Source organism: Saccopteryx leptura, chromosome 10 (genome assembly GCF_036850995.1).
Source record: "Saccopteryx leptura isolate mSacLep1 chromosome 10, mSacLep1_pri_phased_curated, whole genome shotgun sequence".
NCBI classification, from domain to species: domain Eukaryota; kingdom Metazoa; phylum Chordata; class Mammalia; order Chiroptera; family Emballonuridae; genus Saccopteryx; species Saccopteryx leptura.
In genome coordinates this window covers 61,328,636-61,341,182 of record NC_089512.1, presented here as the reverse complement: position 1 = coordinate 61,341,182, position 12,547 = coordinate 61,328,636, and the positions used below count along the sequence as shown (strand labels likewise).

The 12,547-nt window shown below is 40.5% G+C and overlaps 1 protein-coding gene and 1 long non-coding RNA gene across 11 annotated transcripts in view; one reads left to right on the top strand and one right to left on the bottom strand.

Annotated features, from left to right (window-relative positions):
* The window catches only part of CCDC66 (coiled-coil domain containing 66), a 60,619-nt gene extending 56,412 nt beyond the window's left edge, over window positions 1-4,207 (bottom strand). For 7 of the 10 annotated variants that reach the window (XM_066351703.1, XM_066351704.1, XM_066351705.1 and 4 more), the window contains exons 1-3: window positions 4,132-4,207; window positions 1,787-1,851; window positions 543-568 (exon numbers count right to left, since the gene is read on the bottom strand). In XM_066351703.1, coding sequence (XP_066207800.1) covers window positions 543-568; window positions 1,787-1,851; window positions 4,132-4,142 — 102 coding nt within the window. In that variant the 5' untranslated portion in view covers window positions 4,143-4,207. Of the gene's footprint in view, window positions 1-542; window positions 569-1,786; window positions 1,852-4,112 lie in introns of all 10 variants that reach the window. The other 3 variants (XM_066351710.1, XM_066351708.1, XM_066351709.1) reach the window with 3 other exon arrangements.
* A 45-nt stretch (window positions 4,208-4,252) lies between these two features.
* LOC136382456 (uncharacterized) lies at window positions 4,253-12,277 on the top strand. Its single transcript, XR_010747234.1, has 3 exons — window positions 4,253-4,449; window positions 8,353-8,686; window positions 11,855-12,277. It is a non-coding gene; the product is annotated as an uncharacterized lncRNA (long non-coding RNA).
* Window positions 12,278-12,547: the final 270 nt, after the last annotated feature.

Genomic DNA, 12,547 nt, shown 5'->3' with positions numbered 1-12,547 from the left:
TGGATGTGTCTCATTTCTCTCAATTCCTATTTGTCCCTATCTGTCCCCCCTCTCTGTCTCTCTCACAAAATAAATAAAATTTTAAAAGTGAAATGAGTATGAAAAGAAAAATATTTTTAAAATATGTATTTTTAAACATCTTGAGAACAGTACTATCCAGTAGAGTAGCTATTAAATGTAAGTTTTATATTAAAAATTCACTTCCTTAATCAAACTTGCCACATTTTAAGTGCTTAATAACCACCCATGACGAGTGGCTAGCTACCATACTGGACAACACTAATTTTAGAACATCCCATCAATGTAGAAAGCTTTATTATGTAGCAGTGGCCTAGAGAAAAGGGTTCTAAAAGACTTTTTACAGTGGAAAAATTATGATTCCATTTTTGTGAGAGGACCAGCCTAAAAATAAGGAAACAATAACCTCTCACAATTTTTAACCCCTTATGATATTTTGACACAAATTATTTTCAAACCTGTGTAAAGAAAATCACATTTTACATTTGAAAACAGGTCAGGTTAAAGTCATTTATTTGGCTTACCTTAACAGAAATTTTTGATTTATGTTCTACAAAAGAAAAAAAAAATTACTAAACTATCAACCGAAAACATACTAAGGCAGTTACAAAAAAAATATTTTTAATTAACATTGTTTTAAGACATTAAGTAGAAATATTAACCCCAAAAGCATTGACTTTAGGTCCTGCCTGAATGTTGTTTTAGAGTGTAGTTCAAGTATTTCTATTTTTTTTTCCCCAAGGTAAAACTATAAACAAATCAGGGAAAAAAAATTAATGTGAATGAGAAGACTACCAAAGTATACTCTGAGTTTTAAAACTAATACTTAAGCCTGATTAGGTGGTGGTGTAGTGGATACAGCATCGGCCTGGGATGCAGAGGACCCAAGGTTCAAAACCTCAAGGTCGCCAGCTTGAGCATAGGCTCATCTGGCTTGGGCATGGGAGTCACTGGCTTGAGTGTAGGATCTTAGACATGAGCCCCTGGTTGCTGGCTTGAGCAAGGGGTCATTGGCTTGGCTGTAGCCCCCTAGTCAAGGTACATATGAGAAAGCAATCAATGAACAACAAAAGTGCTACAACGAAGAATTTATGCTTCTCATCTCTCTCCCTTCCTGTCTGTCCATCCCTATCAGTCCTTTTTTTCTCTCTTTGACTCTCTCGCTAAAAAAACAAACAAAAACTAATACTTAAAATGACTTTAGCAATTTTGTTCTCAAACAATATATTCTTTACATGCACAGAACATCATTACATTTTCACCCTGGTTATTCATTAGGCCAGTGGTTGGCAAACCACGGCTCATGAGCCACATGTGGCTTTTTGGCCCCTTCAGTGTGAATCTTCCACAAAATACCACGTGTGGGCGCTACCTCAATAAGAAATGTACCTACCTATATAGTTTAAAAAATTTGGCTCTCAAAAGAAATTTCAATCGTTGTACTGTTGATCTTTGGCTCTGTTGACTAATGAGTTTGCCGACCACACTGCATTAGGCAATAAGGATATGTGCTATATGCAAATATAATGAAGAAATATATAACACATGAAATGTATTAGAACATTAAGTTTTTATGAATACTGACAGTGGTAAACAGTGATGTAATCTGACTTGGCTAAAAATAAATTTGAGGAAATTAGGATAACAGCTTTGTTCAAAGTAGTACTTAAACATCACTCTATCACAAGCAAAAAGTCTGTTAAACTAGTATAAATTTTATGTAGGAATTTAAAAGGTTAGCATTTTAGATTTCAGTAACACAGCATACCATAAGGAGACAATATTAGCTTGGTTTTTCCATCCAAAAACTCAGTTTTGAGCTTTAAACCATCTCTGAAAAATAAAAGAAAGTTGTATGTAAGAAAGAGGAACACTTTAAATAGCCAAAACCGCTTGCTCGTTTGAATCTAGAAAGTAAATCTGTTCTTTTGAAATGACACAGAAATGTTGTAAATATTGAACCATTATTTTAATTAAAAACCTTTTTTTTTAGGCCCTGGCCGGTTGGCTCAGTGGTAGAGCGTCGGCTTGGCGTGCAGGAGCCCCCGGTTCGATTCCCGGCCAGGGCACACAGGAGAAGCGCCCATCTGCTTCTCCACCCCTCCCCTCTCCTTCCTCTCTGTCTCTCTCTTCCCCTCCCGCAGCCAAGGCTCCATTGGAGCAAAGATGGCCCGGGCGCTGGGGATGGCTCCATGGCCTCTGCCTCAGGCGCTAGAACGGCTCTGGTGGCAACAGAGCAACGCCCCCTGGTGGACATGCCGGCTGGATCCCGGTTGGGCGCATGCGGGAGTCTGTCTGACTGTCTCCCCATTTCCAGCTTCAGAAAAATACAAAAACAAACAAACACCTTTTCAACCCAAGATAAAGCTAAAAACTAGAGGGAGAACATTCTTGAAACTTTTCAATAATACAAAGAATTTGTTCTCTTTAACCTGAAACTTCACGTTGTTACCGGTAAGCAACAAATAAATTCAGTTATCACACTATCATTTAACTCTTATAATTCTAGACTGAAAAAAATAATGCTATTACCAAAACTCCTCACTTAAGTTAAAGATGCAAAACATATCTACCATTTATCAGTTTCACGGTGATTTTATGATTAACACAATGCTAGAGCACTCTTGAAAATGAGCTATAGACCCTGGCCGGTTAGCTCAGCGGTAGAGCGTCGGTCTGGCGTGCGGGGGACCCAGGTTCGATTCCCGGCCAGGGCACATAGGAGAAGCGCCCATTTGCTTCTCCACCCCCCCCCCCCTTCCTCTCTGTCTCTCTCTTCCCCTCCCGCAGCCAAGGCTCCATTGGAGCAAAGATGGCCCTGGCGCTGGGGATGGCTCCTTGGCCTCTGCCCCAGGTGCTAGAGTGGCTCTGGTCGTGGCAGAGCGACGCCCCGGAGGGGCAGAGCATCGCCCCCTGGTGGGCGTGCCGGGTGGATCCCGGTCCGGCGCATGCGGGAGTCTGTCTGACTGGCTCTCCCCGTTTCCAGCTTCAGAAAAATACAAAAAAAAAAGAAAATGAGCTATAACATTGCCACCGAGGTTATTCACTGCTTGTTGAGCACACAGTTCCACTCTATTTTGAAAATTTTAACTAACACACATTCACATTTACTGCCACTTTTGTTACTATCACAACAGTAATAAACTGTGGCTATGTTTTATTTGTGTCAAATCAAAGATCACAAAGTAACAGTAAGCACTGCCAATAAACTTGTACACCTGTTAAAGCCCTAATAAAAACTCCTTTAAAAAACAGAAGTTCACAAAGTTAATTTATTGTTTCAAATTAAAAAAAAAAAAAAAGCTAAAAAATAAAGTGGGACAAAAGTGACTCCCAAGAGACAAAATCAAGTTGAGCGGGCCACAGGAGAAGCTGGGAAAGGTCTGATTAGGATCACGAAATATGAGGTGTGGCTGCGGTACGGGAAATCCAATTACCTCAATGTATTGAGATAAATATTTATTAAGATAAAACACGGGGGAATGGGCTTTAAAAGGCTTCCCTGTGCAAGGATACGAAGAGTTCGTGTTTACGTTGATGAAACAAAAAGACCTTGAATGTAGAAAGTATTTGTTTAGCAATACCGCACGGTAAATTTCTTCAGGGGCCGACTGTCCTGTTTATTTTTCTATCCCCAAATTCTGGAGCAAAATGTTTATTTGCTAAATGGCACGCAGTAGTCTGAGTTTGGTGACTTTTCATCTGGAGGGCCTCCGCGTGCCGGCCCCGCACGATCTGCAGACTCCAAAGGCAGGGCCGCAAAGAGCCGGAGCCAGAACCGGGCCTTCTCCCGGACCGCACAGCGTCCTCTCCCTCCGGCCTCCCCATTTCCGGCTACTCCGCCACGCCTCCCCCTCCACCCTGAGGCCGAGGAGGGGGCTGGAAAGGAGGTCTCGACAGTTTTTAATTCAATTAGGAAGTGGAAAAGAGAGGGCTGCGCACGGGGTGGGGGGTGATAAAGGCCGAACCGGCTCCTTGCGCCCTTCACCTCAGGGAGGCCGGCACTGCCACTTCGAGGACCGCAGGCCCGGAAAGTTCTCGGCCAAGGACCCCCACGGCCGACCCGGCCTCACCCCCTCGCTGGTGATGCCCACCTTTCTCGCCGCAGCTTACCCCAAATTCATGGCCTGACCTCTCGCTTTCTCCACAGAACGCTCAAGATGCTTGTGTACGTCGTTGCCGCGGCGGATCAACAAACCCTACGCGGATTGGATACAGAGAGCCCGGCCGCTGGGAGAGAGGGCCCATCAGGGCTGGCTTTGCTGACGGGTGTGCTCATTGTGGGCAAAGCTGCCGGAGTGACGGGCTTCCTTGGCCAGGCCCGCCTGGGGCTTCTGGTCCAAACACTGGGATGATGGAGACCTTCGTTCCTCGGAATTGTATCGCGCCTCAGAGTTCAAGCCTCAGAGAAGTGCCTCGGCCCAGGTGGAGGTAGCAAAAATAGGGAGAAACAAAAAGCAAAAACGGTTTTCTGTGTTTTGTATTCAGAAGCTTGTTTAAGTACAATATATAATGTCAGAGGGGTTCTGGGAAGAAGCTACTAGGGCGGGTACAGGGTATGTCACATTGTAGCAATAATTACAAATGCTCAATAAATTTGGCTCTTACGTGCCAGACATGGAATCTAAGTGCCTTAAGTCTATTACTTAAGCTTTACAACATTACCTTGAGGCACAGAGAAGTTCAGCAACTTGTCCAGGGTCACTGACTATCAAGCATTTTAACCCCAGAGTATATGATCCAGTTTAGTGTTATATGAATCTAACTCCTAAATCCTTCAAGTCTTAATTTAAACTCATCTAGAATGCATTAGCGGGTAAATTAGGAACCCTTTCTCTGAACTCCGCAAACGCCGCCCTTTGAATCAGGATATTAATTCACTTCAGAGCCTGTATCAGAGTGACCCTCACAGGGTCAGACAGTTGGTGTCATACACCTCTGTAGCTACAGCACCTGGCGCTGAGCAATACAGGCAGTAAATATTTCTTAAATGAACGAACAGCAAAAACAAAAAATGCCAACAACTTAATAAAATTCGACTGCCCCTAGAGTATAATGCAGTTACTAAAAGTTCACAGTATTTTTCATCTATCTTCTCTTAAGTGATTTTTACAACTTGTAATTGTAATAAATTAGGCACATTGAATTCTCTTGGTCCATTCAGTGAAAACCCAGAGATATGTTGATATTCACTATATACCTGGACTCTGGAGGATATACTTAAACATTTGCTAACTTACTTGACTGAATAAATGAAGAGGTGCCAATGTACATTTGATTCCATGTTGGGTTTTTTGTTTTGTTTTGTTGTGTTTTTCTTTTTTTTTTTGAGGGATACTTAACTATGCATAGAAAAAAAGGTTAAAAGAATTTAAAGCAACATATTAACAGTATATTCTGGGAGGTAGAATGGTATGACTTTAAGTTTTTTATTTTGTTTCTAACTTACTATTAAAATGTTTAAATAAACAAAAAATAACAGAATGGTATAATAAACATCTACATATCCTCTACCTAGATTTGACAATTGTTAATGTTTTGCTACATTTGCTTTCTCTTTCTCTCTCTCTCTCTCTACACAGGAGCAGGCAGGCAAACCTATATAACACCCCCCCCCCACACACACACACACACTCAAACACACAATCTTTTTTTGCATCACTATTTACAAGTAAGTTGCAGACATTGTAACACTTCATCCTTTAACATTAAAGCATGTATCTCCTAAGAATGAGACATTCTCCTGTATAACTACAGCATCAGTGGTGGGATTCAGCAGGTTTGCACCAGTTGGACAAAACCAATACCTAATATTTTGTTGAGTTCAGTGAACTGGTTGTTAAAATGGCACTTGTAATCAGGGTTCTCTTTAAGATGGGTGCCCGGGCAGCAGCCCAATGTGGAAATCACAAATTTACATTCCTTACTCTTTTTTAACATTCATCTGTGCGATAGCGTATTCTAAGCTAACATAGTAATGTTCATTTCGTCCATAGGTGAAAAAAATTACAAGTGAGGACACCAAGAACAGTTTTATTGTTTTTTGTCAGGTATTATTTAATATTTTTTCATTAATATTTTAAAACTCTTATAATCTAGTTTTGTGCACCTCTTTTATTCTTATTTAAGTATTAAGTGCATAAGATAATAAACTACCTTTCAGTATATCTTTTTTTATACTTAAAGGGTCATTAGAGTAGAGACCAGTTGTTAAACTATTTGAACCCCACCACTGCATGGCATTATTATTACACCTAAGAAAGTTCACAATGTCATGATAACATCAAACATTCTGTCCCTATTTATATTCCATCTCTGTTTAACTTTCCCACTTGTCCTAATAATATCGTATAGCCTTTTATTTAGGAAGCAAGAGCCAATGAAAACATAATATATTTATTAATAAAAGCTTATCCTTTACAATTTTTTTACTCTAGAAATATCTATAACAAAGTTTCCCACTTAAACCATTTTTAACTGTACAATTCACTGGCACAATGTTGTGCAACTATCATCAGTATTTATTTCTAAAACTTTTTCATTACCTCAAATAGAAACTCTATACTCATTAAGCAATAACTCTAAACCTCCATTCCCGCAACCCCCTGATAACTTCTAATCTCATTTCTGTCTCTTTGTGAATTAGTATATTCTAGAAATTTTATGTAAGTGGAAGCATATAATATTTGTCCTTTTGTGTTTGGTTTCTTTCACTTAGCATAATACTCAAGGTTGATCTGTGTTGTAGTGTATATCAGAACTTCATTCCTTTTTATGGCCAAATAGTATTTCATTGCATATATATATATACCACATTTATTTATCTATTCTTCTGTTGATGGGCACTTGGGTTATTTCCACATTTTAGCTATTGTGAATAATGCTGCAGTGAATATTAGTGAACAAGTATTTGAATACCTATGTATTTGTCAGGGTTCTCCAGTGAAACAGAACCAATAGTGTGTGTTGTGTGTGTCGGGGGGGGGGGGAGATTTTAAAAAGAAATGCTTTCTTTAAAATAACAGTAGGTTTTGAACATTTTTTACTGAACAAGGGAAGAGAGCTGTAACTCATTTGGTTGTCTGTGATTCCCTGGACTTTAACTTTCAATTATGTCAAATTTAAGGGCAATGCAAAACCTTCCTAAGATAATAAATGTATGTTTTGCTCATCACAAAGTAAACTAACATATGCCACTGCTGCCACACACACACACAAAATAAACAAACATAGTTATGATTATTTGAACTATTTATATCAGTAAGAAAGCATAAGAAAAATATCTTCATAGGCTTTTATTTTTCTTAGCCATCTAAAACCCAGATGTGTAAATCATTTTCTTCTTTAAATTCTGTGTGTATTTTATCTCTATATGAGTAAACCTGTTTTGTCATGGAAACTGCTGCCTTTACCAAGTCTCCAATAAGGTAGCTTTAAGTTAAAATCATGTTTTTATTTTGCTTCCAAGGGTTTCTATCAGACTGGGTCCAATCGGGAGAGAAGTCACACCATAACTTGAACAGGGAAAGTTTAATATAAGAATTATTAACCATCACAGGGGATTGATGTAATGAGAGAGTAGCTAGTAAAAAATAAAGAGAACTCTAAAAAACACAGGAATAACATATACAAGAAGAAGATTAGATAGCGCACTCAAGGGTTAACCCCCCTGCTCCCCAAGACTGAGATCCAGACCTTACTGAAGGCTTGTTCCTCTCCAAGGTACTGGAAGAATCTCTTCAAGGAGGTGTCTCATCAGGGACACTCCACTACAAAACTTGCTGGGGAAACTGCTGGTGACTGTGTGCTGTTGGTCACTATGCTCTACATAAGTTGAGTACTGAGGAAGCCTTGTGTGCTGGAGACTGGCCACTGGGAAGGCTGCCCATGCTGTAGAAGCTGGGGACTGGGGAAGCCTCACTGACTGTGTGGAGCTGGATTCTAAGGAGCCTGGCTAGTAAACGCACTAGACTCAGGAACAGAAGGACTCTTTCTTCCTGCAGTCTCTCCAGCCCTCTACTGAGAAAGCTTGACATCCTGTTGGCTACAAAGGAAAAATACTTAAAGGGTCCAGATCTATTTTTATGGAGTAGACATAAAGTATAAGTTTGAAGCTGAGTCAAAAAATTGATTTTGATCTACCATGGCTTTCATTAATACCATGAATTTAATACAAATAAAATCATTTCTTAACCAAGAGCTATATAATAGTTAGGTTCATTCCATGATCTGATGGACATTGAATACTAATTGATTTACAGGTATGAATACAGCATGTTCTTCTTGAAAGAATTATATATTTCAGGTGTTTTTGTTGTTGTTTGTTGTTTTAAGTGAGAAGAGGAAAGATAGTAAGACAGATTCCTGCATGTGCCCTGACCAGGATCCACTGGGCAAGCCCCATCTGGGAGTGATGCTGGAATCATCCATTTTTAAGGACCTGAGGATGATGCTCAGACCAACAAGCTATTTTCAGCACCTGGGGCTGATGCTTAAACCACTCAAGCCACGGGCTGCAAAAGAAGAAGAGGGAGAGAAGGGGTGAGAAAGAAGGAGAGAAGCAGATGCCCACTTCTCCTGTGTGCCCTCACCAGGAATTGAACCCAGGACATTTATAACCCATGTTGATGCTCTAACTGCTGGGCCAACCAGCCAAGGCCTATTTCAGGTATTTTTACAGATTGCTGTCCCTTTGTTTAACAGCACTCTCCATATTATATGCTATTTATATAATCAATTTATATTCTTAATAAAAATTGACTTTAAAAATTACATATAGTAAAATGCACAGATCTTAAGCATAAAATTTAAAAAGTTTTGGTAAATTTATACACCCATTTAAATGTCACCTCAATCACAGTATAGAACATTTCTGTGAACCTACACTCCCCCCCCCGAAGTTCTCTCAGAATCCTTTCTATGAATCCCCACCCCTGTCTCTAGGTAATCACTGTTCCAAATTCTATCACCACAGATTTGTTTAGCCTTGTTCTAAAATGTCACATAAATGGAACCATGCAAGGGATAGTCTTTTGAGTCTGTTCTCTTTCACTTAGCATAATCTCTGTAAGTCACCATGTTGTGTAAGTATGGAAGTTTATTATGACTTGTTACTGAGTAGTGTTCCATTATATGAATATATGACAACCTGTTGACTATTTGGATCATTTCTAGTTTAGGTTTGTTGTGAAAAAAAGCTTCTCTAAACACTTCTGCACAAGTCTTTTTGTAGACATACGTTTTCCTTTTTCATGGCCAAATACTTGATAGGAATTGCTGACTTACAGGGCAGATGTTTTAAATTTTTTATTAGAAACTACCAGACTGTTTCCCAGAAAAGTTTTATTTCAGAGTCCCAATGTATGAGGATGGGGTCCTAGTAGCTTCACATCTTTACTAACATTTGATATTGTTGGTTTTTATTGTTTTTTGTTGTTGTTTGTTTGTTTTTTTTAAGTGAGAGGAAGGAAGATAGAGAGACAGACTCCTGCCTGTGCCCTGACTGGGATCTACCCAGCAACCCTCATCTAGGGCCAATGCTTAAACCAACCAAGCCACTGGCTGTGAGACAGGAAGAGAGAGAGAAGGGTAGATGGAGGGTAAGAGAAACAGATGGTCGCTTCTTGTGTGTTCCCTGACCGGAGATCAAACCCGGGATGTTCACATGCCAGGCTGACATTCTATCCACTGAGTCAACTAGCCAGGGTCTTTATTTATTTATTTTTTAAAAAATCTTTTATTTATTAATTTTAGAGAGAAAGAGAGAGAAACATTGGTTTGTCATTCCACTTATTTATGCATTTATTAGTTGATTCTTATATGTGTTCTGATTGGGGACTGAACCCGCAACCTTGGCATATTGGGATGACACTCTGAGCTACCCAGCCGGGTGGTATTATCAATTTTTATTCTTATTTATTTTTTTAAATTTTTTAAAAAAATTTTATTTATTCATTTTAGAGAGGAGAGAGAAAGGGAGAGAGAGAGACAGAGAGGGAGAGAGAGAGACAGAGAGGGAGAGAGAGAGACAGAGAGGGAGAGAGAGGAGAGAGAGACAGAGAGAGAAGGTGGGGAGGAGCTGGAAGCATCAACTCCCATATGTGCCTTGACCAGGCAAGCCCAGGGTTTCGAACCGGTGACCTCAGCATTTCCAGGTTGACTGACGCTTAATCCACTGCGCCACCACAGGTCAGGCTATCAATTTTTAATTTTAGCCATTCTAGTGTATATGAAATGGCATCTCATTGTGATTTTAATCTGCATTTCCTTGATGACTAATAATTTTGAATGTATTCACTCAGTTTTTATAGAGTTTGCAAGGAGAGGCCCCAGTATTGAGACCTTTCTTACCCTTAGGTCTCCATGGGAGGTTCTGTTAAATTCACTTCTGGCAGGTGCACTCTTCCAGTTCATCAGGCATACTGAAACATTTCTGACTGACCGGAGGTGGCAGTGCACCACTCAGGCTGAACTTATACCAGAATAATAATATGTATATTGAGCACCTGCAGTTAGCCCAGGGTCGTCTTGATTAATGGTGAACTGTGTAGCTGTGAAGCCTGCTGCTGTCAGGACTACCTAGAACCCCTTTTCACAGTCAATGCCTAACACCCCCCAGCTGTTGACTTCTTTGGTTTTCTTTATAAGAAGACTTCAGCAAACTCACCTATATATTATACAAAATAACTAAAACCCTGACTTGGAAAGTTGTCTTCTAGGCTGTTTGCTATGGCTATCCTTGACACTGTTCAAAGACTTTTTTTAGAAATACGTAAAATTCCTGTATCCTACATTTGTGGACTTCACTTTTCCTTTTTACACACCATCACTGTTGAGCAGTGTTTGTGATTCATTTGTGAGCGCTGCTCTACAGAGCAAGTTAATTATCAGTCTTCTTTGTTGAGGAGCAGATGTTACAAACCAAAGGACTGATACATTAGACAAAAGAAAAAAAAAAATTATTATGCGAGAGGCAGGACACAGTGACAGAGAGATAGACTCCTGCATGCACCCCTGCCAGGATCCACCAGGCAAGTCCCTACCAGGCGATGCTGTACCCAGCTGGGCCAAAGCTCCGTTGCTCGGAAACAGATATTTTAGCACCTGAGGCTGAAGCCATGGAGCCATCCTCAGCACCCGGGGTCAACTTTGTTTGAACCAATTGAACCATGGCTGTGGGAGAAGAAGAGAGAGAGAGAGAGAGTAAGGAGAGGGGGTAGGGTGGAGAAGCAAATGGTTTTTTCTCCTGTGTGCCCTGACCAGGAATCAAACCCGGGACTTCCATATGTCAGGCCAACGCCCTACTGCTGAGCCAACTGGCCAGGGCCAACAAAAGCAAAATTAACTGGCCAGGGCCAACAAAAGCAAAATTAAATAATTTGTTCAGGTGTGAAAAGATGAAGGTCTTAATTGGGCAATTCCAAAAGAAATTCCAAAAGAGCAGAGGAAGAAGAGAAAGAAAACCACTACAGGATTAAGTCAATTAATGATCTCTGACCTCAGATTAGATGAACTGTCTAAGGTTACTTTCAGTTCATAAGTAGATGATTTTACCTTATCCTCAATCTCATAAGTAGATGATTTTACCTTATCCTCAATCTCTCTCCACGCTCACTGATAAATTCTAAAAAATACTTGTTGAAAGGAGATACATTAAAATTGCTACAAACCAATGACTGCCTGCTTGAAAAGGAATCGTATAAAATGAAATAATGCTACAACTAAATGTGTACAGAGTCTTATAGTTTATATATTATCTTAGACATACCAAAAAAAGGGTCCCACCGAAGGTAGGCTTCCCCCTCGTTCCTCTAAGGGAGGGTTCAGTCTCTTCCAGCCCTGCTCCAGCCACCTATGACCTAACCTTGCCCAGAATGCTGGGGTTTGCCACTGAAGGCTGAAGGTGCCCAGGGCTGTCAGCCCCATCTATGACTCTGGATGAGCCTAGGGTATTTCTTCCAAGAAGCAGGTAAACTGATCTCACTTGCACAAGGCCCACTTAACTGTCTTGCCTGAATAGTCAGGTTTTTTATTCTTCCCTTGAAGATCTCTGTTGTGGGTGTGGATAGTCCTATTTTCTGCTGCTTTGTTTAATATATAGTGTTTCCTTTATTCCTCCTACCTCAAGGCCCCACTCATATTTCAGGCTGGGACCTACTCCTAATTTAGAGCTCTCTTTCCCCCTTTTGCCAACTTCTATTATGAATTTACCTTTGCCACCCAGCTTAGTGTATCCCAAGGTTCTCTTTACCACGCCACAGTCACAGAGCTCCAGGAAAAAGCAACCTGGTCTCATCTCTCCAGGCAGAGAACAGAAGCTCCATCTCCACATATGCTGCAGATGACTTTTCTAGTCTACCTGAATCATTACCAGCTAGAAGCAGCGGTCATTGGGACTTGGACGTGAGATGCAAAGTATAGAATTGTGACAACAATTCCAGTGCCATGCGAACTTTTCCTGGATGTGGACTTTTCCTGGACTCCTGCTCCTAACGGACTGAGCTGGGTTGGGTTGCATTTGCAGGGATTT